Source organism: Pithys albifrons, chromosome 25 (genome assembly GCF_047495875.1).
Source record: "Pithys albifrons albifrons isolate INPA30051 chromosome 25, PitAlb_v1, whole genome shotgun sequence".
Classification (NCBI taxonomy): Eukaryota; Metazoa; Chordata; class Aves; order Passeriformes; family Thamnophilidae; genus Pithys; species Pithys albifrons.
This window is the reverse complement of record NC_092482.1, coordinates 3,574,025-3,597,207: the sequence shown is the minus strand read 5'-3', so window position 1 is coordinate 3,597,207 and position 23,183 is coordinate 3,574,025. Positions and strand designations below refer to the sequence as shown.

The window sequence follows — 23,183 nt, the reverse complement described above, 5'->3', positions numbered from 1 at the left end:
GGCGGGCGCGGAGCGGCGGTGTCGGGTCGGGGGCAGCGCCAGCAGCGCCCGAGAGGGAGCGGAGCGGGCCCGGCCCGGCCCCGCCGCCCCCGCCGCTCCCGCAGCGCCCCCGCAGCGCCCGCCCGCTCCCGGCGGCGGCGGCGGGGCCTGCCAATGTGTCGGCGGCGGCTCTGAGCCCTCCCCCGCTCGGCTCGGCCCGGCCGCCATGGAGCCGCGGTGACAGTACCGGCCTGCAGCGCCCGCCGCCCGCGGGGCCGCCGCCCGCAGACATGGGTGAGTGAGCGCCGGGGCACGGCGGGGGCGGGGGTGGTGACGGGGTGGGAAATGGGTATTTTTGCCCCCTCAGGCCCCGCCGCGGCCCGGCCCGGCCCGGCTCGGCTCGGACCGGCCGCGCTCCCGCTGTGGGAGCGCCGGGAACGGGCGGATTATTGCGAGGTTAAATGGTGAAAATCTCCGTGTTTACGGGAAGCGCCGGAGTTTGGCTGCACTTGGCGATCAGCTGCAGCCCCCCCGGGGCAGGGTGGCCCTTTGGGGGCGGGATGTGCCTCGGGTTAATTGGGGGGAGTGATTGGTGTTAATTGAGCTCGGGAGTCCATCAGAATAGTTTTCTTCCCTGTGGAGGTTCCACTGAGTTCTCCTTTGCCATTCTCAGCCCAGGCAGCAACACGTAAAAACAAGGAAAGGAATTGGAGGAACTCTGTTTTTATTTTTTTTTCGCAAGAGGAAAATGTTGCTGCGAGGAGTTGCCAGGACTGAATTGGGTTGATTAATTCAGATTAATTTGGATCTGGATTGTATGCCTATATAAAGAACTTTTTGTGGAGGGGGCGGGTTATTGTTTGCTAATTACCTTTCCAGTTTAAACACAGGTCTCATGTGCTAGAATTAAATTTTTAATTGCCCTGAACCAGATTTATAATTTATTCATATCTGCATATTGGCAAGGGAATTAATCCTGTTTTAAGTGTGGACTTTCACATTTTCATGGGCTACAACTTCAATATTTTTCTGTACACCCAAAGTTTAGTTTTCTGAGACTGTCCTTCACTTAGTCTGTAGGCATAAGTAGTTCTTGTGTTTTGAATTCATAAAACTTTGCAAATGTTGCTCAAAGCCAGAGTGCAACAGCTTCAATCCCTCTGTACTGTGGTTGGGTTTGGTAAATACACCAAATTGTGCAGGTCCATCCCTAGAATTCTCTGCTGTAAAGAGAGGCAGAGGATTCTCTCTCTGCACAAAGAAACAGGCAGGTGGTTCATAAGCTTGAGGTGGCTGAGAAGGAGGAAACTGGATTTCCATGGGAGGTGAATGTGTTTGTAATCAGGTGAGTGCAGAATGAAAAGGGACAACTTCATGGGCCACTCCATAATATCGTGGTGTGGCACAGAGGCAGATCCCTTATAATGGGAAGAATCTGAATTTATTAGGCAGTTGTGATCAAGTAATCTAATTAGTAATGGATAATGGGCTGTATCATACTCTGCTTTTCTTGCACGTTGTGTCTCTGGCCCACCCTGAGGGCCACGTGGGGTGGTTGGTGCCACAGTTTGCTGGGGCTCACCTGGAGGGATTCTCCAGCCCTGCACATCCAGCACAATCCCTGAGGATTATTTCATAGAATCCTAGAATGGATTGGGTTGGAAAAGACCTCCCAGATCAAGTCCAACCCTTGATCCAACCCTACTGTGATCACCAGCCCAGGGCACTCTGTGCCCTGGGCTGGTGATCACAGTAGGGTTGGATCAAGACATGGTGGATCAAGACATGGTGGATTCTCACTCAGTGCCACGTCCACAGAATCACAGAATTGATTGGGTTGGACAAGACCTCCGAGATCATCAAGTCCAACCCTTGGTCCAACTCCAGTCCCTTTACCAGATCATGGCACTCAGTGCCACGGCCAAGCTCAGCTGAAAAACCTCCAGGGATGGGGAATCCACCCCCTCTCTGGGCAGCCCATTCCAATCCCTGAGCACTCTCTCTGCAAAGAATTTCTTTCTCATCTCCAACTTCAATTTCCCCTGGCAGAGCTTGAGCCCATCGTGCCCCCTTGTCCTATTGCTGAGTGCCTGGGAGAAGAGACCAACCCCCAGCTGGCCAGAACTTCCCTTCAGGCAGTTCCAGACAGTGCTGAGGTCACCTCTAGACAGGGTTTCAAATACAAATATTTGTGTGTCACACCGAGAAATAAGAAGGTCCCTGCGCTGGGAGGGCCGGGCAGAGCGGGGTGGGCGCCTGTGCAGGCCCTGCCATCGGCCCTCGATCCGCTCGGCTTTCCTGCCTGTGTCACTTCCTTCCCTTGGCTCACACACACCAGGGCTCAGTGACACCCGGGGGAGGGAGCAGGGCTGAGCCTGCAGCCTGGGACCAGCTGACATCCCAAATCCCAGGCTTTCCCTTCCATATCCCAGGCACTCAGCAATAGGACAAGGGGGCACGATGGGCTCAAGCTCTGCCAGGGGAAATTGAAGTTGGAGAGCAGAAAGAAATTCTTTGCAGAGAGAGTGCTCAGGGATTGGAATGGGCTGCCCAGAGAGGGGGTGGATTCCCCATCCCTGGAGGGTTTTCAACTGAGCTTGGCCGTGGCACTGAGTGCCATGATCTGGTAAAGGGACGGGAGTTGGACCAAGGGTTGGACTTGATGATCTCAGAGGTCTCTTCCAACCCAATCCATTCTATGATTCTGTGATAATGCTGGTGAGGGGACTGGAGCACAAGTGCTGTGGGGAGAGGCTGAGGGAGCTGGGGGTGTTCAGCCTGGAGAAGAGGAGGCTCAGGGCAGAGCTCATCACTCTCTACAACTCCCTGACAGGAGGTTGTAGCCAGGTGGGGGTTGGTCTCTTCTCCCATACAACTGTCAGTAAGACAAGAGGACATGGCCTTAAGTCTGCCAGGGGAGGTTTAGGTTGGATATTAGAAAGAAATTCTTTGCAGAGAGAGTGCTCAGGCCTTGGAATGGGCTGCCCAGAGAGGGGGTGGATTCCCCATCCCTGGAGGTTTTTCAACTGAGCTTGGCCGTGGCACTGAGTGCCATGATCTGGTAAAGGGACTGGAGTTGGACCAAGGGTTGGACTGGATGATCTCGGAGGGCTTTTCCAACCCAATCCATTCTGTGATTCAATGGATGTGGCACTGAGTGAGAATCCACCATGTCTTGATCCAACCCCACTGTGATCACCAGCCCAGGGCACTCAGTGCCCTGGGCTGGTGATCACAGTGGGGTTGGATCAAGGGTTGGACTTGATGATCTGGGAGGTCTTTTCCAACCCAAACCGTTCTATGATTTGTGGGTGAGAGGAGGGTCCCCAAATACAAACCACACATGCCGTGTCCATAGAGGGCTCTGATTGTTTTTCTCGGTCTACAAACCAATCACTTGTGATTTCTTAAAATTTGGGTTACATTTTGGTATTAGCTCAGTTGGTTAAAACTTGGTTGTAATAACACCAAGGTCATGGGTTCAATCCCCTGTGTGGGCCACTGACTTGAGAGTTGGACTTGATGATCCTTGTGGGTCCTTCCAGCTCAGAACAGTCTGGGATTCGGTGGTACCACTAAAATTGCCCACAGTGAAGGACTCAAATTGCAACTGTCTCTTTTTTCAGACCTTTAATATGGACTCAGTTTGTCTAAAATTTCCTCATTGCCCTTGGATCTGCCCATCACTTCCCCCACCAACTTTGCTGCGTGTAGGTAACAAACACAGAGATTTATTCACTTTTTTCTCTTCTAAATTAATGTGACATCATTATCACACTACATAAAACACCATCCTGGGCTAGAGGGGTTCACAGGCTTCCTGTTTTTACCCACGTGCAGATACTTTTGCTGTTTGAACTTGGTGATTTTTTTTCTTTTAATAATTTTCAAAACTGTTTCCATTTCTGACTCGCTCAGGCCTGTGCAAGAAACCACGAAGTCGTTGAAATAAATACTTTCTGGAGAGGAACAGCTTTCTCTGAGAGCAGCAGTTCACTTTTATCGATGTTATAAAAATCCTTGAGTGTAGTTTTTAAAACATGAAAAGCATTTCCTGGACAACATCTTTCCTGCACAAAGCAGAACTGTGTTTCCCAGACCTGCTGGAGACCAGGCAAAACAGGGTCTCTCAGTGCACTCCAAGAATTGCTTCGTTTTCATTTGTAGCAACTTCTGCATTGTGTGATTGATGTGATGTTGCTCCATGTGCTTTTCCAAGGCAGTCTATGGAAATCCTCTGTTTTGATAGAAATAAAGAAGTATTCATGCTTTTCTCAGCATTAAATCCATCATAGTGCTGTCCTGACTGGAGATGGTTTTTCCCTACACGAGCTCAGATCAGTGCTTGACTTTATTTTATGTTTTTAAAGGATAAATACTCTGTTGTTTCCTATCTCAACAGCATAAGGATGAATTACAGGATGTATGGTTTGGTACTAAAAACTACTGAAAAATTTATAGTAAGATTTAAACTCATCTGAAGTTGTTCCATCACCTTTGATAGAACATTAATTCTTCCAGTTTTATGGAGTAACATTTCAGTGTTATCACAGAGGAAAGTGAGTTTGCAGTGAGTGACATCCAGACCTTGCAGGGGTTTGTGGAATTACAGAATATCCTGAGTTGGAAAAGACCCACAAAGATCATCCAAGTCCAACTCCTGGCCCTGCACAGACACCCAACAATCCCACCCTGTGCTGAGAGCATTGTCCAAACACTCCTTTTGAGCTTTGCTGCTCCCAGGTGCTGCCTGTAGTTGTGTGTTGTAAACTCAGCAGTTGCCTGAGCTGATGAGTGTTCTCTGCATACCCAGCTCCAGCCTGGAGTCAGAGACACGGTTGTTTGGATGCCTGTCCTTGTCCTCCATGCCCAGCTCCTCACACAAATGAGTCACTGTGGGACTGCACAGCCTGGAATTTGGGATCAAACACCTGTAGCCAGCCATTGTAACCACTGATCTGATCCTTATTTTCCAGAGCTGATGCTGTTTGGAGGCCAATTCTGATTCACAGACTTGTTCTCTGAGTTGATTTCTTGTCGTGAGCCCTCAGTTACAAACTGCTTTCATAGCTGCTTTGCTTCTTGCCCAAGGGAGAGCTGCCAAGACAAGCTCTTCTTCCTCCTCCTGGGATCTGGCCAAACCCAAACTGCACTGGAGTGGAAAACTTGTATCCCAGCTCTTCCCAGTGTGTTTTGGGTGGCAGGAGCTCCAGGGATGTGCCAATCCTTAGGCTGTAGGATTTTGTTGTGCACAGTTTAGGCTTTGTCTGCCAGGTGACTCCAAGGCTGTGCTTAATATCAATCCAGATCAAGGAATACAAGTAAATTTGAGACACTCCACTAAGGTAAAAGGTTAAATGTGAAGTTGGAAATTTTTTTTAATTTTTTTTTAAGTTGTGCTGTTGCCTACCTGGAACTTTAGCTTCATTCACAACTGTTTTTTCACGTTTTCCTCCCACAAGGGGTTACTGAGTGCTGAGATAGATCCCAGCAATTATTTCCTTTGGCTGATGTGCTCCTCAAAAAGCAACTTCTTGCTTTGGTTGTGTTACTGACACCCCTCGCTTCTTTTACATGCAGTTGGAATTTCAAGGAGTGCTCTCCCTTCTCTGCTGCCACAATGTGGTTATTGTCTCATTTGGCTTGTCTTGGACAGCAGAGATTTGGTGGGTTTTGATTCTGAATTTTTTTTTTATATTCTCTGCTTTCCTTTTTGAAGACTTTTATTCTAATTAACACCTTCTACAGAAGCATTGAGAGATTTTTTTCCATTCCCCTGCATGGTCTGGCCTAGGCTTGATGTTCCTGGTTTTTGGTGGAATATTCTGGAGTCTGTGTGGGATGTACCTCAGGAGTTGGGTAGTCCCTGGACTGAGTTGGGACTCACCAACCTTTGGCCTTCCACTACCTGAAGGGAGACAAGAAAGATGGAGAGGGACCATTTACAAGGGTGACAGGGGAGAATGGCTTAAAACTGACAGGGAATAGTTAGATGGGATATTGGGAAGGAATTCCTGGCTGGGAGGGTGGGCAGGCTCTGGCACAGGTGCCCAGAGAAGCTGTGGCTGCCCCAGCCCTGGGAGTGTCCCAGGCCAGGTTGGACAGGGCTTGGAGCACCCTGGGCTGGTGGGAGGTGTCCCTGCCCATGGCAGGGGAGGGATCCTTAAGTTTCCCTCCATCCCAAACCATTCTGGAATCCTGTGATTCCATGGAGTTGGAGGATGTTCTAGGCTGGGTTTAGAGCCTGAAATCTGAGAGCCCCTTCCAGTGCCCAAAGGGGCTCCAGGAGAGCTGGAGAGGGACTGGGGACAAGGGATGGAGAGACAGGACACAGGGAATGGCTTCCCACTGCCAGAGGGCAGAGATGGGTGGGATATTGGGAAGGAATTCCTGTCTGGGAGGGTGGGCAGGCCCTGGCACAGGTGCCCAGAGAAGCTGTGGCTGCCCCAGCCCTGGGAGTGTCCCAGGCCAGGTTGGAGCACCCTGGGCTGGTGGGAGGTGTCCCTGCCTATGGCAGGGGTGGGATGGGATGGGCTTTGAGGTCCCTCCAACCCAAATTACCCTGTGATTCTGTGATCCTATGAAAGCTAAAGCAGACTCAAGCAGGAACTATTTGTTGTACCAAAGATATTCTTAGCATGACTCCTTTTCTTGCTGGAACTTCTTTAGATGTTTCTTCCTTACAAATAAGTGTATTTTCCCCCCATTTTGCTTTTAGTAGCATTTGCTCCCTGGCTGCTTTACAGGCTGTACATGCCCCACATCTGTCAGCTTTAAGCATTGCGAAAATCTCGTTTGTTATTCAGACATTGATGAATTATGAAGCCAGTCTTTGCATAAAACATACTCTGGCTGCTTTGGAGACACTCAAGAACAAATCCATGACATGAAGTCGAAGAAACAAATAGTCCCAGTGAGTCCATTGTACAGAGAAATACAGATGCAAGTCAGTCCATCCTTTAATGCTGAGCAGCTGTTCCCAGGACCCCTCTGGAATGCACAGCATTGCCCAGCAAAGCAGTGCCACGGATCAGGAGTGAACAGCCAGGGGGGATTGGGCCAGTGAAGCTTCAGTTGTGTCCAAATCAACTTCAAAGTGCTCATGGGCTGCCCAGAGAGGGGATGGATTCCCCATCCCTGGAGGTTTTTCAGCTGAGCTTGGCCATGGCACTGAGTGCCATGATCTGGTAAGAGGACTGGAGTTGGACCAAGGGTTGGACTTGATGATCTCAGAGGTCTCTTCCAACCCAACTGAGAAGAGAAGAGCAACGAGGCTGGAGAAGGGACTGGAGCACAAGTGCTGTGGGGAGAGGCTGAGGGAGCTGGGGGTGTTCAGCCTGGAGAAGAGGAGGCTCAGAGGTGACCTCAGCACTGTCTGGAACTGCCTGAAGGGAAGTTGTGGCCAGGTGGGGGTTGGTCTCTTCTCCCAGGCACTCAGCAATAGGACAAGGGGGCACGATGGGCTCAAGCTCTGCCAGGGGAAATTGAAGTTGGAGAGCAGAAAAAACTTCCTTGCAGAGAGAGTGCTCAGGGATTGGAATGGGCTGCCCAGAGAGGGGGTGGATTCCCCATCCCTGGAGGTTTTTCAGCTGAGCTTGGCCGTGGCACTGAGTGCCATGATCTGGTAAAGGGACTGGAGTTGGACCGAGGGTTGGACTTGATGATCTCAGAGGTCTCTTACAACCCAATCCATTCTGTGATTCTGTGAATGTGACACTGAGTGAGAATCCTCCGTGTCTTGATCCATCATGTCTTGATCCAACCCCACTGTGATCACCAGCCCAGGGCACTCTGTGCCCTGGGCTGGTGATCACAGTGGGGTTGGATCAAGGGTTGGACTTGATGATCTCAGATGTCTTTTCCAACCCAATCCATCCTATGATTCTATGAAAACCAGTGATCAAGTCCACCCAGATTCTTTTAGAAAGGGCAGATTCTCCTGGGCATGTTCAGTCACTGCTTCACATCATAATGCCTCAGTATCAGGAGGGATTTGCCTGGGTGGATTATGTGTATTAAACAACACTTTATCCCTGAAAACTCTCTGAGTCTTGCAATCCAGGCAATCCAGGGATGTGCCAGGAGCAGAGCGAAGCCTTTGGAGCTGCTCTGTTGGTTGTGGCATTGCCCAGGGCACAGTGGCCAGTCTTATTTTGGGCAAAACTTCACATGCCACTTCTTTTTGCATGATCAAGGAATTTGGAATCTTTATCCTTGCCAAAGCAAAGGATTCTTTTCCATGGCTTCTGCCTTTTTGCACCATCCATCACAACATGGTTGCTGAGCATTTCCCTCTTTTTATGTCTTTTTTTTCCTCTAGATTTCACACAAAGTTCTGCTAAATAAATACACTCCTCTCCTCCAAACTAACAGTCAGTGGGAGAGAACACATTAAATTGGTTACATCAGGAATCTTTGCTTCAGAAAGTAATTTTTAGGCAGTAGTACATACAAGAGAAAATTGAATGTGTGTTTTTTATTTTCCTGCAAGGCAGAGAAGCCTTGAACTGAACCTGCTGCACTGCACTTTGCCAGCAGACAGTGCTCTTAGTGCTGGACGATTTGAACCTGTTCAAATCAAATTTCATCTTGAAATCTCATAAAATGCTTGGAATTTTGTTCCATCAGCTTGTTCTGAGGGAAGAGAGGAACGTGTTGGGGCAATCAGAGCAAGTGGGTTTGTGTCCAGAGATACTCCAAGGTGGTTCTTTGCCCAGATTTTCATTCCTCTTTCAGCTGACCATGGTCGGTTCTGCCAACGAGCAGCAATTCAGAGTTCACAGGATATAAATGGGAGAGAACAGATTTTTACCAGGTTTTCCTTGGTCAGTCTGTCAGTCTGCCCTTCCTAAATGACCTCTGATGATCTGGAACTCTGTCCAGGTTGTAGTTTGTTGTGAAGCCTTTAATCAAAATTGGTGGCTGGGGATATTTATTCTGATCCTTGCTATGACCAGATCCTTCTGTGACACTGGACAAGAGATTTAAGATTTGTCTGTTTGCTCCTTCATGACATTCTGTTACTTTGGGCCTTTTCATGACTAAATCAACTCTCAGTGTCTTTGCAAAGACCCTAAAAAGGTTTGTTAGTTTGGGCCTTTTCATGATTAAATGAAACCTCATTGTCTTTACAAAGACCCTGAAAAGGTTTGTTGTTCTGCGAGCAGAAAACAAGGACAGGAGGTCACAGGTGGTGCCCACCCAGCGACTGACCCTGAAATTCTTGTGCCCCCCAGATGAACAGGAGGCCTTGAAGTCCATCATGAAGGACCTGGTGGCTCTGAAGATGAGCAGACGCCACAGACTGCCTGGGTATGACACCATGAAGAACAAAGACACTGCTCACTCCAACAAACAGGTGAGTGGGCACTGCAGGGGGCAGAGGATCTGCTGCCCCTGCTCCTGACAGGGGTAACTCCCCCACCCTGCTGGGGCTGGGGGGCAGAAATGGGAGCTTTTTAAAGTTTATATTAAATAAATTTTTTTTATATATATATATATATACACACACATATATACATATACATATGTATATATGTATATATATATACATATATATATACACACACACATATATATACACACACATATACATATATATACATATATATACATATATATATTTGTTTGTTTGTTTGAGACTATGTTTAGCTATAAATATTTATATTAGAATACTGTAATATAATTTTATATAATTCTAAACAAAATACAATTTATATTGCTTTATTTATAGAAAAAAGCTGTGTATGAGTCTATATATAGAGGTACTGTAAAAATATGATTTTATATAATTCTTAATAAAATATAATTTATATTGCTTTGGTATCTGTAGAAAAAAACTATGTATAAGTCTATATATAGGGAGATAGAGAGGTACTGTAAGAAATATAATTTATATAATTCTAAATAAAATATAATTTATATTCCTTTATTATCTACAGAATAAAGCTGTGTGTGAGTCTGTGTAGGGAGATATAGAGGTACTGTAAGAAATATGATTTAATTCTAAATAAAATATAATTCATATTGCTTTATTATCTATAGAAAAACTATATATAAGTCTATATATAGGGAGATATAGAGGTACTGTAAGAAATATGATTTTATATAAATCTAAATAAAATGTAATTTATATTACTTTGTTATCTATACAAAAAACTATGTATTTATATATAGGGAGATATAGAGGTAATGTAAGAAATATGATTTAATTCTAAATAAAATATATTGTTTTATAATCCATATAAAATAAAAAAGCTATATATATAAGTCTATATATAAGGAGATATATAGGGGAACATAGAGATTATATATGTGTGTTATATATTTTATATATAGAGAGATATTTTTTATTTTTTTAATATTTTTTATTTCTATATATAATGTATTTGATAATCTACAGCATCTCAGTGTCCTGCCTTCATTTAGTCTGTTTTTGATGAGGTTTGGTCTGCCCAGCTAAAAAAAGTTTGCCAAGTGTAAAAATTCAAACTTTGCCATTTAAAAAAAATTATTTTGTTCTTTTTTTTTTAAGAGAAAACACAATGCCAGCAGTCCCCCCCTCCTGGGCAGCCCTGCAATAACCAACCAATGTGCCTCTGCAGTGGAAGAAAAAAAAATCCCGGTGAGGAAACTGCCTTTATTTCTGTCCCAGCAGCTGTAAATTCTGGGCGTGTTTGGGAGGTGTGTGCAGTGCCCTCTGTGGAGCTGCTGGGAGAGGTGTGGGAGGCAGGGACAGGTGGGCTTTGTGGCTCTGCCTGAGGTGACAGCACGGCCCAGGGTAGTGACAGGGCAGGGGAGGGGCTTCCTGTGGACACAGGGCAGGGTTGGGTGGGATATTGGGAAGGAATTCCTGGCTGGGAGGGTGGGCAGGCCCTGGCACAGGTGCCCAGAGAAGCTGTGGCTGCCCCAGCCCTGGGAGTGTCCCAGGCCAGGTTGGACAGGGCTTGGAGCACCCTGGGCTGGTGGGAGGTGTCCCTGCCCATGGCAGGGGTGGGATCCTTAAGTTTCCTTCCATCTCAAACCATTCTGGAATCCTGTGATTCCATGGATTTGGAGGATGTTCTAGGCTGGGTTTAGAGCCAGAGATCTCAGAGCCCCTTCCAGTGCCCAAAGGGGCTCCAGGAGAGCTGGAGAGGGACAAGGGATGGAGGGACAGGGCATGGCTTCCCATTGCCAGAGGGCAGGGATAGATGAGATACTGGGAAAGAGATTCCTGGCTGGGAGGGTGGGCAGGCCCTGGCACAGGTGCCCAGAGAAGCTGTGGCTGCCCCAGCCCTGGGAGTGTCCCAGGCCAGGTTGGACAGGGCTTGGAGCACCCTGGGCTGGTGGGAGGTGTCCCTGCCCATGACAGGGGTGGCACTGGATGGGCCTTGAGGTCCCCTGTGACCCAAACCATTGTGTAAGTGTTGGAGTCAACACTCTGGAGTCTGTCTGGGTTCATCCCATATTGCTCCAGACTTTTTCATGGAGCACACTCTGGTATTGACTTTCTGGTGGAAAGCAGGGACACAATAAATTACTCTGTCAGTAGATGCTGCATGTCATTTAAATGAAACACTTCAAAGGCAAAGCAACAATTTCAGTCAAGAATTGTTTGTTACTGTCTTACAAAATTAAATCAAGTTGCTGGCAGTGGGACTGACATGAACAGGAGAAGTTGCCTATGTCAGTAAAATAACTCTTTGCAGTTTTATTCCTGTTACAGGCTTAAGCCTTTTGGAGCAGGCTTTAAAGTTCATGCCTGTCTTCCTTATGCTTTGCTTGCCCATAATCTACTTGTTCAGCTGCATGTGGGATTTCCTAGAATGTGCTGGACAAATCCATAGATGGAGCAGAACAAAATCCTTTCCAAATCACTTTGAACATAAATCCAGGGATGTCTTAAATCAAACTCTGCAGCCACAGTTTGGGAGGCAGAACTGGAACACTGAGGTGCTGAGCTGAGCTTTGCCTTTGTACTCATCCCTTAGGAGGGTTTATATGAGGGAGCTGGGGCTGTTCAGCCTGGAGAAGAGGAGGCTCAGAGGTGACCTCAGCACTGTCTGGAACTGCCTGAAGGGAAGTTCTGGCCAGGTGGGGGTTGGTCTCTTCTCCCAGGCACTCAGCAATAGGACAAGGGGGCACGATGGGCTCAAGCTCTGCCAGGGGAAATTGAAGTTGGAGATGAGAAAGAAATTCTTTGCAGAGAGAGTGCTCAGGGATTGGAATGGGCTGCCCAGAGAGGGGGTGGATTCCCCACCCCTGGAGGTTTTTCAGCTGAGCTTGGCCATGGCACTGAGTGCCATGATCTGGTAAAGGGACTGGAGTTGGACCAAGGGTTGGACTTGATGATCTCGGAGGGCTTTTCCAGCCCAATCCATTCTGTGATTCAATGGATGTGGCACTGAGTGAGAATCCACCATGTCTTGATCCAACCCTACTGTGATCACCAGCCCAGGGCACTGAGTGCCCTGGGCTGGTGATCACAGTGGGGTTGGACCAAGGGTTGGACTTGATCTCAGAGGTCTTTTCCAACCCAATCCATTCTGTGATTCTACGTCAAAAATTGATGTGTCCTCTGCCTTCAAGGGAAACTGAAACACTGGATTCTTAACTCCTCTGGGTTCTCTCTGGAATGTGAACACCAAGATTACTTTGAACACCTTTTCTTAGATCTTTCCATAGATATCAATGACCAGTGTCTGGAAAAATCAGCAGGAGATAAATGCCAAATTCCACCCTGCTTCCCTTTCTTCCAAATCACAGGTTCTAAAGTATGCAGTGGACTTGAGAAAGTGATTTTACTGTGCCTGGGTACCAGCAAGTTAAAGAAAGGTTTCCAAAGAACCCTGAAGGTCTTTTAGTGTTGTCTAAATGTATTTAATGACAACTCTGTTACTTGGCTGTCCCAGGACCTCAATCACATTTTGAGGTCAGAAATCTAATCTGAAAAATTACCTGAATTCCATTTCATCCAAACAGTCCTGTTTAGTTCCCCCTTAGGCTGGGCTACTTAGAATAGTCTAACATATTAAACTACAATCTAAAGCCTTATTTCCCTGAAAATCCTGACATAAAGTCTCTAAGAAAACTGTTTCATCAGGAGTTGGCTGCTGGGCATCTTTTATAGGATGTTATTCCTGTGCTGTTTGCTGCATTTTTCCTTTACTGCTCAGTTCAGATGAGTTCTGTAGAATTTGTTTCATTTTGGAGTCATTCTGGAGTAAGTTCTTTCTCTTCCCACATCTAAAAAAACCTCTTTTAAGTTACATGTGAGTTGCCCACCTGCAGGGGGTCGTTCCTGGGGTGGAAATCTCCTTTTCCCTGATCCATTCTGCAGGAATCCCATCCCTTTGAACTGAATTCTTGACCACTGGGCCTGCCAGAAACTTCCTCCAGCTAAAGAGCATTTCCTGGCCCCGTTTTTTTTGAAGTTCCTAGATGTGTGATTGCCTATTGTCTGAGGCTTTCACAGATCCCTTAATCTATTGCAATCACATAAATTGTGCAGCAGAAATTATGGAGTCTTATCAGGGCAGATTTTTCCCTTTTATTTTTATCATTCTGACCTAAATTGGGATGTGAACTTTGATGTCCAGAGTTGAAAGTTCAGCTTGTTGGCTCTTCTGTGCCACAGAGCATCTTCTGAGTGTGGTGGCACAGGTTGTGTGGCCAAATACAGGTGATGTTCCCTCTGAGCTCCAGAAGGTGACACAGAATCAGCCTCTTGGTTTGGAACTCAGTTGGGAGTTTCAGGGGCTGCATTTTTGCAAAAGCAGAGTTCATATTTTAAGAATAAAGAATAACAAATAGGAATAAAGAATAATGATAATAAATAGGGATAAGAATGAAAAATAAGAATAATAAATAGGGCTAAGAATGAAAAATAAGAATAGCAAACAGAAATAAGGATAAAGAATGCAGCATATTCCCTGTTTGTCTCTTCCATCTTTGCTCTGAGAGTGCTCAGAGAAAATTAACTTCAGTTGAGATGAATAAGCAGTTAGGCCCCAATTTCAGATTTTCCCCATGGATGGTTAAAGGTAGTTTAATTTTCCTTAAAGTGTATTTCAGTGTGCTGTGTTTCAGTGACAGTTAACAAAAATTACAGCTTAGTTTTTACCCCTTTCCTTCCCTTTCTCCCTCAGCAGTTTCTCTGTTCCCCCTGGCTCTGTGTTCATGTACCCACACTTGTTTCCTCAGTCTGCTTCAACCTTAAATCACCTTAAAATCCTGTTGTGCTGCATTTGTGTGCCAGAGTTTGTTTGTGAGCTCACCTTTTGTTCTTTCTCCTGCAGAATGATGTCAGGATCAAGTTTGAACACAACGGGGAGAGAAGGTGAGTTGGCCCTCCCTGCTTTGGTCCTTTGCTTAGGAGAACAGTTCAGTCATCAGTAATTTAGGTTAAATATTTTGTTGGCTTCACTTTTCCTTTTTCCTGAATGAAAATCACACACTGGAGGCCACACCAAACAGATCACACACGACTTGGTTATTTTTAGAGATCAGTGTGTCATAAAACACTGTTTTATTTCCATAGTATCTGTTTGCAAGTGAACTGCAGCAAAATTCAAAAGCTGTCCAGGCTGAAATAAATTCAGCCTGAAAGTCTCCTCTCAGATGTGTTCCCAGTTTGTTTCATTTAACTAAAACCAAATGAAGCTGATCAAATCAGTGTCATTCTTTCCTAGTTTCTCACTTCCTGGTGCCCTGTTGCTATCACTGTCCTGCTGTGATTGAGCAACAGATACAGCAAGGGAAGATATTTTGTCATTGGTGTAAAAGTTTCCTTGTCATTTCCTCTGATCTTGGTTTTGAGAGACATTCTTTTGCAAGAAAAACCCAGAAACAACTAGAATGGCAGTTTCAGTTTTTGCAGCATTGTTTGCAATGGATAAAATTGGTCAGATAATTAAAAGTATTTCTCAAAAAGCCCCTTATTTGCCACAGAATTGAGAGGAACTCCCAAAAAATTTAATGACTGTTTGGTGGCTGTGTGAACATGCAGGAAGGCTCCAAGCTGGTCTGTGGTCTCTTTGAGTCTGCTCTCACTGAGGGAAGAAATTTCTCTTGATGCTGGTTATATTTCCTTGTTTTGGAGGGAATTGATTGGATTGTAAGAGTGAATGTTGTGCTGCCCTTCACAGACATCCCATGGGAATCCTTTGGTTTCTCCCCTTCCAACATGAAGTAGTTCATGGTTTGGTGATAAAATTCAAATTGAGTGTTGATGTACAAGAGTACAAAGTGTGTGTGAGGATCCTGTGCCTGTTCTAGCAAAGGTTACTGGCTGAGGTGCTGAAGCTCCTCCTCAAGTTTCCTCCTTTGCCAAATCCTGGGATTTTTGTTGGGACAGCAGAAGTTGCCTTTGTTGGCCAAGCAGGCAGTGGAGAACAATTTGTAATCTTCCTGAAAACTTGAACTGTTTCTTTCACTGAAATCCTACACGGTGAGTTCTGTCCCTAAAACAACCCTGACTTTTGGTGCCTGGGGAGAAATTTTAAAAGTGGTGCTCACTCACTGAGATCTCCTTTGTCAGGCAGATCCTCCCAGCACCTCCTGTGCCAGGGGCTTTGTGTGGACAGCACAGCCACGGTGTGACATGTCACAATTCCTCGTCACACCGTGTCAGGACAAGGGAACTCAGCAGCAAAATCCTGTCACCACAGGCTTCTCATCCTGCCTGTCTCCTGCCTGGGTGCATTTCAGGTGGCACCAAGCTGAGGGAAGGGGGCAGAAAGGTTTTTTTTTCCCTTGCAGTAACATTAAAATGAAAAGGCTGATTGTGTGTTAGTCTAATTATGCAGCTTCACTCCCCCGAATTCCCCACTCCCAGCACGGTGTGCAGTTACAGACAGAGAGCCTGCACCAGAGTGTGAGTGTGTGTGCTGGGCTGCTCAGCAGCTGCCAGAGCCAACCACAAATATTTAAGGTGGTCAGGCAGGAATGGGCTCCTTAAACCCTGCAGTCCAGGATTTTGTGTTGGAGGAGTGCACAGAGTTTTTAAACTAATAGTATTTGTGGCACCTGAGAACAGCTCTGCTTTTGAATGTGTTGGGTGTAGAATGGGAGCCTTTATAAAGGGCTAAATTACATTTGTGTGGTGCCAGAGGACTGTGATTTCATGGATGGGTTTCTTAGGAATATGTAGAAAATGTTATTGTGGGCTGCTTTTTAACAAGGACAATTATTTCCAAATAGTTGGATGTTGTAGGACTTGGTGGCAAGATGAAGTTTTCCTGGGAAGGGGCTGAGGAAGCCAAATAACACAAAAGCTGCAGCTCATGAAAGGGCTGATGGGGAGGGAGGGAGGGAGGGATGGAAGGAGGGATGGAGGAGAGAGGGATGGAGGGATGGAAGGAGGGATGGAGGAGAGAGGGAGGGAGGGAGGGATGGAGGAGGGAGGGATGGAAGGAGGGATGAGGGAGGGAGGGAGGGATGAGGGAGGGAGGGAGGGAGGGAGGAAGGGATGGAAGGAGGGGTGAAGGAGAGAGGGAGGGATGGAGGGATGAAGGAGAGAGGGAGGGATGGATGGAGGAGGGAGGGAGGGATGGATGGATGCATGGATGGATGGATGGATGGATGCATGGATGGAAGGAAAGGAAGCTAAGCCTTCTCTCCAAAGCACAGGTTCATCACAGTTCCACAGACTCCCAGAATGGTCTGGGTTGGAAGGGACAATAACACATATAAATTTAAATTTGAAAAGCTCACTGCCTGCTAAAAGAGCAGCATTCAAATGTGCTTTCCATGGTTCAGCCTCTTGATTTGGTTGCATTGGGGGGTGTACCTGTGCATTCAGTCAGTGGTTCTCCTCCATTCCAGGATTATCCCCTTTGTCCGTCCCGTGCGCTACGAAGACGTGCAGCAGAAGGTGAAAACAGCCTTTGGGCAGCCACTGGACCTCCACTACATGAACAACGAGGTACTCAGTGCTCAGGACACGTGAAACACTCCCTGCATCCCATTTCCCCATCACAAATCCCTTGCCCATAAATTTAATTTTCAGTTCTTCCTCTAATACAAACCACTGAGTGGCTGATGCAAAGGGAAGCACACTGGTCCTGATCAAACATCACAGGCTGTGTGTGCTGGCCAAGCCACAGCATCTTGCTTCCTTGCTCTCCTGGTCTTTGGTAGACTCTCTTGGGGAAGTTAAAAAGGCATTTGAAGTATTTTGTTGTTGAAAGCAACTCTTGCAGGCTGATATTTATCCAAGGAGATTGTGTTGCCCAGAGAACAAGGGGAGTCCAGGACAGGGGGGACTGTGGGCACTGTCATTGCTGAAATACAGTGCCATGGGCAACAGCACTTGTCTCTGAGGAACTGAGTAGTCCATGTTAATAAGCTGAAGTGTTTTGGTGGCTTTCTCACCCTGGACACACTGGATTTTCCTTGGGTTTATTGTTTTGGTGCTGCCCTCCCACTGTTTGTGACTGCATCCCTAATGAGAGAGATGCCAAACCCCCTTCACCAGTGAGGGTGGGACAAAAATGAGGGTTCCCCAGGGTTAATAACACTCCATTTGGAGATGTGAGAGGGCTGCAGGACAGGGGGTGTCTGAGCCTGATTTCATGGGGTCTTACAAGTTGTAAATTCTAATTTGATTCCCTCTTTCAAAGTCTTTGTCTTCTTCCTTCTGTCTGAATCCCAATTTCCACTTGATCCTTAGGTCTGGATTCATAAGTATTCTGAGACCACCATCAGGGAGTCAGGGGCTGACAAGTCTCTGACTTGTTCTTTGCAAACAGCAAATTCAGGTGGCAATTAATATTTTTGTGGCTGGTGCTTTAGAGAAATTTGCACAGGATCAGCCATTTCTCTGGCATGGGAGGAAAACCTCATTAAAAAGGGGACAGTGGGACAGTATTGGAATGAAAATTCATGGAATGATTGAACAGTCAGAATCCTGTCTTATATTCTGATATTCTTCTGGTTGTTTGAATACCTGTGGAAATAAACTTTTTTTTTCTGTCTTTTCTAATGATTTTTTTTCCTGTTCTTTATTTTGCAGCTCTCAATTCCTCTGAAAAACCAAGATGACCTGGATAAAGCTGTAGATCTCTTAGACCGAAGCTCTAATGTGAAAAGCCTGAGGATATTATTGCTGTCCCAGGACAGAAACCATGTAGGTACCAACCTCTGTGGCTGCAGCAGAGTGAAGGGTTTTATCCTTAAGACTCTGAAACACCATGATTAGGACAATCACTGCTCACAGACACAAATGCCTGTGTTTATCCTCCTTGCTCTGGCTCAGCTGTAGGTGTCTTGTTGTTGGTTTTTTCTTTCCTGACTGACTTCAGCAGCTGTTCAGGGACTAAAACCTTGAAGCTTTTTAAGCTGTGATATGAAAGCCATTTTATATCAAGCACCTGTAGTCAGAAAACACTTAAAAAGAGTTTGATTTGCAGGGAACTTTTTTACCTTTGATTAATAGCAGTGGTGAAAGTGTAATTGTTTTGCCTGTAAGAGCACAGGTTGTCCTTCAAGACAAGCCTTCAGCACTGTTTCCCTGAGTGAAAAGCCTGGGGAGTTTTCAGCTCTGTAGCATTAAATCCAGCCTTACTTTTTGGAAACTGAGTTGCCTTTAGCTAATAATGATGCATTCACCCCCAAGATGAGTTTCATTCTCTTGGTTCACTCTCCTGCACCACAGGTGGCTGTGGCAGTGAATGTCAATGTAGTTTGCTTTTTCCAGCAGAAAAAGATTGTATTATGAGAGGTAAATCTTTAAATCAAGCCCAGAGATGCCCATTCTAAAAAGTTAATTTATCTGCAAGCTGAAGAAGGCAAAAAGACTCAGAAGTTTTCCTTATTCCTGATGTGTGACTGGAAAACAGTTCACTCAACCAATACCTTTTTTTTTTTTTTTTTTTCAGAATTAAGGTCATTCAACTTTCCAAAAGCCTTGATAGCTTAGATATTTGATTTGCAAATTACCAAGTTCTCCTGAAGAGTGTGACACAAAAAGCTGCTCTGTTGGTAACAGCTTGTGGAGCTCAGATGTTCATCCCTATTCAGGCTCTGCAGGCTGGAGTCAAACCTGAAATAATCACACCTGTCATTGCTGGAACTGTCAGGAGAACTTAAATTAACTTCTCAGTATTATTTAATTTGATAATTCCTGTTAATGTAACTACAAAGACCTTCAGGAGTGTTAACAACCCTTTCCCAAAGGATGCCCAAAGCCAGGAAGGTGTAGGAGGGAATGATGCTGTTCCTTGTCCTGTGCCCTTTCCCTGAGTATTTATTGCTGCCTGTTCTGAAGACAATACTTGGCAAGAAGTGTTTGATCTGGTGGATTCAGACTCAGTTCTGTGTTGTCAGGAAACAGCCTGTAAAAAGTGGGCTCAGCTTTGGGCTACCCCAGTCAAACCATCCCCTGTCCAGGGCTCTGTCAGTGCAAACCAGGTGTGAGATGAAACCCCCCACCTTGGCCTGACCCACTCAGGGAATCTCACCCCACACCCCCCACCTTGGCCTGACCCACTCAGTGGATCTCACCCCACACCCCCCACCTTTGCCTGACCCACTGAGTCTCACCCCACCTTTGCCTGACCCACTCAGGGAATCTCACCCCACACCCCCCACCTTTGCCTGACCCACTCAGTGAGTCTCACCCCACCTTTGCCTGACCCACTCAGAGAATCTCATCCCACCTTTGCCTGACCCACTCAGTGAGTCTCACCCCACACCCCCCACCTTTGCCTGACCCACTCAGTGAGTCTCACCCCCACCTTTGCCTGACCCACTCAGAGAATCTCATCCCACCTTTGCCTGACCCACTCAGTGAGTCTCACCCCACACCCCCCACCTTTGCCTGACCCACTCAGAGAATCTCACCCCACACCCCCCACCTTGGCCTGACCCACTCAGGGAATCTCACCCCACCTTTGCCTGACCCACTCAGAGAATCTCATCCCACCTTTGCCTGACCCACTCAGTGAGTCTCACCCCACACCCCCAACCTTTGCCTGACCCACTCAGAGAATCTCACCCCACACCCCCCACCTTGGCCTGACCCACTCAGGGAATCTCACCCCACCTTTGCCTGACCCACTCAGAGAATCTCATCCCACCTTTGCCTGACCCACTCAGAGAATCTCACCCCACACCCCCCACCTTTGCCTGACCCACTCAGTGAGTCTCACCCCACACCCCCCACCTTTGCCTGTCCCACTCAGTGAGTCTCACCCCACACCCCCCACCTTGGCCTGACCCACTCAGGGAATCTCACCCCACCTTTGCCTGTCCCACTCAGTGAGTCTCACCCCACACCCCCCACCTTGGCCTGACCCACTCAGGGAATCTCACCCCACCTTTGCCTGACCCACTCAGTGAGTCTCACCCCACACCAGCCTGGCCTGTGCTGGTGTCCTGTAGCTGCTTTTTCCTCTTTTGCTCCAGGCAGAAACAAACAGCAAAGCCCTCAGTAAGTGCCACTGTTTCCCCTCCAGCTTCCTCTGCAGCTCCTGACAGGAGAGCCCTCGGTGGGGTGAAGCCCCCGAGCCTGAAGCAGCTCCCTGGCTCCATGACCTCATCCCACTGCAGGAGCTGGAAGCATTATTTCTCCTGAAGCACAGGATGCAGATTTTGTTTTGGTTGTGCTCTTTTTTCTGAGGATGGAAAGGTGATGTTGTGACTTAGGCACAAATATGTAGAGAAAGCAAATGAATTTTACAGCAGTGTCACTTGTACCAAGAGCCTGTTTGTGAACAGTGTTCAGGTGGATTTTCTTGTGCCTCTTCTGTGGCTCACTGTGCTTTTTTCCATCCAGCAGCTCATGGCTGTTGGCAGCCTTTTCTTTCTGTTGAGTAACTAATAGAGAGAACTGGTGCAGTTGAACACCTAAAGCCAGACTGTCCCTCTCAGCAAGGTGATCTCTGCACACTTTATTCAGCTCCCACAAACCATTTCATGGTGGAATTAAATCCTCACTCCTTGCAAATGAGTGTAATTATTAAATGAGCAGCTATTCAGTACTATAATTTCAGACTGTGTGGCCTCACACCTTGTTTGCCAGTCATGTTGAAATAATTTGCACAGGTCAGAATTAATTTCCTCAGAGTGTCTGTGGTTCTGTTCATCTCAATTAAATAAGTTTAGGTGAATTCTGTAACACAAGAGGAAGGGAATATTTTATCCTCTTGTAAAATAGGTCTGTTGGGTCAGGATTAAAATTGAAAGTGTCTGTAGGTATTGAGCCCCTGTTTGGGAGAGGTTTGATGTGTCTCATTCCTCTTCCTGCTTTGCATGAGGTGAAGGCACTGTGGAAAAATGATCTTTAATTAGATAATACTCCTGTAATTTCATGGAAGGAGGAATAAATTCATCTTGGCATCTCTTAAGTCTCCAGAATTTATTTTCCCTTAGGTGATCTGAATTGTGAGTTTACTTGTTAAAGATTGTGGGGTGTCAGGTTGCTGCTGAAGGAGTGCAGGATTCAGAATTTCTCTCTGCTGGAAATTGCAGGTTCTTGTGTGTTGTGGTGTCAGGGGTGACCTGAGTCCCTTGGGTGCTCCTTGGGTGCCTGTTGGTGACAGACTGAGACCTTCAAACCCTGTGCTCAGTCTGGGGCTGGACAGCACCTTGCTCTGGTTGTTTGACTCTTCTTTCACACCATAACTACATACCTTGCTCTTGTGCTGCCTTTGAGTGTGAATTTCCTGGAGTTGCTGAGATTTCAGGCTCTAGAACTGGTGCTCAGCTACTTTCTTGCTACTAAACTTAATGATATTTTTGGAACTGTGACCAATCTGTTTGAGCTCCTCAGTCTCATTGCATTTTATTCTCTTTATTTTACCCAACAGACCAGTTCTTCACCCCATTCTGGACTGCCCAAGCAAGTCAGGATTAAAACTTCCCAGTCTGTGGGGGATGTGAGCACACCCTACCAGCAGCCAGAGCCCAGGACCAGGCACCTGTCTGTCAGTGAGTATTCCTGCCCCTTCTGCAGGGTTGCTTTGGTGAGGTGTGTCTGTTGGGCATTAGTCTTTATGGTACAGCATTTATGAGAGCCAGGAGAAACTGAAAGGTTATTCCAGGACAAGGCAGTTCATTTTCAAAAGCTCTTATTCTGTTTACAACAGAATATTTGAGTTCCCTGTGAAGTTGTTGAACAGCTGAGGAGCTGCTGAGGGGTGTCCTAAAGCCAGAGCCATTGTGGTTAACAATTTGGAGAGCTGATGTGAGTCCATTAAGACTTTTATTTAGGTTGGCAATTTCAGTTCATGAAACATAGATTGAATTTTTTTTGTGTTGAGCTTTGGAATCCCTCCTGACTCCTGTAATGAAGCATTTTCCTTGGAATCAAGGAATTACTTCTGCATATCCAACCAGTGCCCTACAGACTGAGCTCCCTGACCTTCCACTCCTGGAATTACCAGATGAGTAGAGCACAAGATGAATGTCAGAGGTGCACAAAAGATAATGAGAAAAGTAATATAATCATAGTAATATACACCTTGTCTCATTTCCTCTGGGTTTCTCTTAGCTCAGTGAACTCATGTTTAGTGGAAAGGTCCATGTAAGACTCCTGTAATTTTTATTACTTCTATCTCTGGTAGATTTGTCTGATTCCTCCCAGTTTCAGTGTTAAAACCATCTGTATGACTGTGCAGCACTATTCAAACCTGGGCTTGGAGGATGCTCAAAGCTGTTAACTTTTCATATCAAAAACTAAAACATCTGAAACAGCTTCAAAGATATATGAGTTAAAAAATGTGTGATTTAGGATTTGACTCCTTGGTGTGAAGGTCAGTGAGCAGTGACAGAGCAGGAGGAAGGTGGGGGAGTATCCAGGTGGTGTTCTGTGTAAATTGCTGCTGCTTCAGAAGTGAGAACAGGGAAATTCTGCTGGAAGCAGAAGCAGAGGATGACTCTGTTTGTTACTACAGCTATTTTGGGGCTTGTCAGGGCTGATGCTTCAGAGGACAAGTGATGCAAGTCAGGAGGGCAGGACCAGGAGCTGGGAATGGCAGAGCTGTTCTGTTTGCAAGTTCTCTGTGGCAAAGCAGGGCTTCACTTTTATTAACTCTGTACACTTGAGTTTTAATTACTGCAGGATTTTAGATCTGTATTGGCAATGCAATTTAAGTGTCAAATAATAAATGTGATTAAACTAGAACAGTCTCCTTATTGGGAGGGTTAAACCAGAGTTGGATCCACTCTTGTGGCCAGAGGTAAAGAGTGAGCTCAGAGGGAAGGACTTGAGAACTCCACCA

The 23,183-nt window shown here is 46.4% G+C and overlaps 1 protein-coding gene across 2 annotated transcripts in view; it reads left to right on the top strand.

Moving 5' to 3' along the window:
* Positions 1-23,183, top strand: part of MAP3K3 (mitogen-activated protein kinase kinase kinase 3) — a 45,888-nt gene continuing 22,705 nt past the window's right edge. For both annotated transcript variants that reach the window (XM_071577344.1, XM_071577343.1), the window contains exons 1-7: positions 1-273; positions 9,216-9,337; positions 10,514-10,603; positions 14,259-14,299; positions 16,786-16,885; positions 17,975-18,088; positions 21,771-21,891. In XM_071577344.1, the coding sequence (XP_071433445.1) occupies positions 270-273; positions 9,216-9,337; positions 10,514-10,603; positions 14,259-14,299; positions 16,786-16,885; positions 17,975-18,088; positions 21,771-21,891 (592 nt within the window). In that variant the 5' untranslated portion in view covers positions 1-269. The remainder of the gene's footprint in view (positions 274-9,215; positions 9,338-10,513; positions 10,604-14,258; positions 14,300-16,785; positions 16,886-17,974; positions 18,089-21,770; positions 21,892-23,183) is intronic.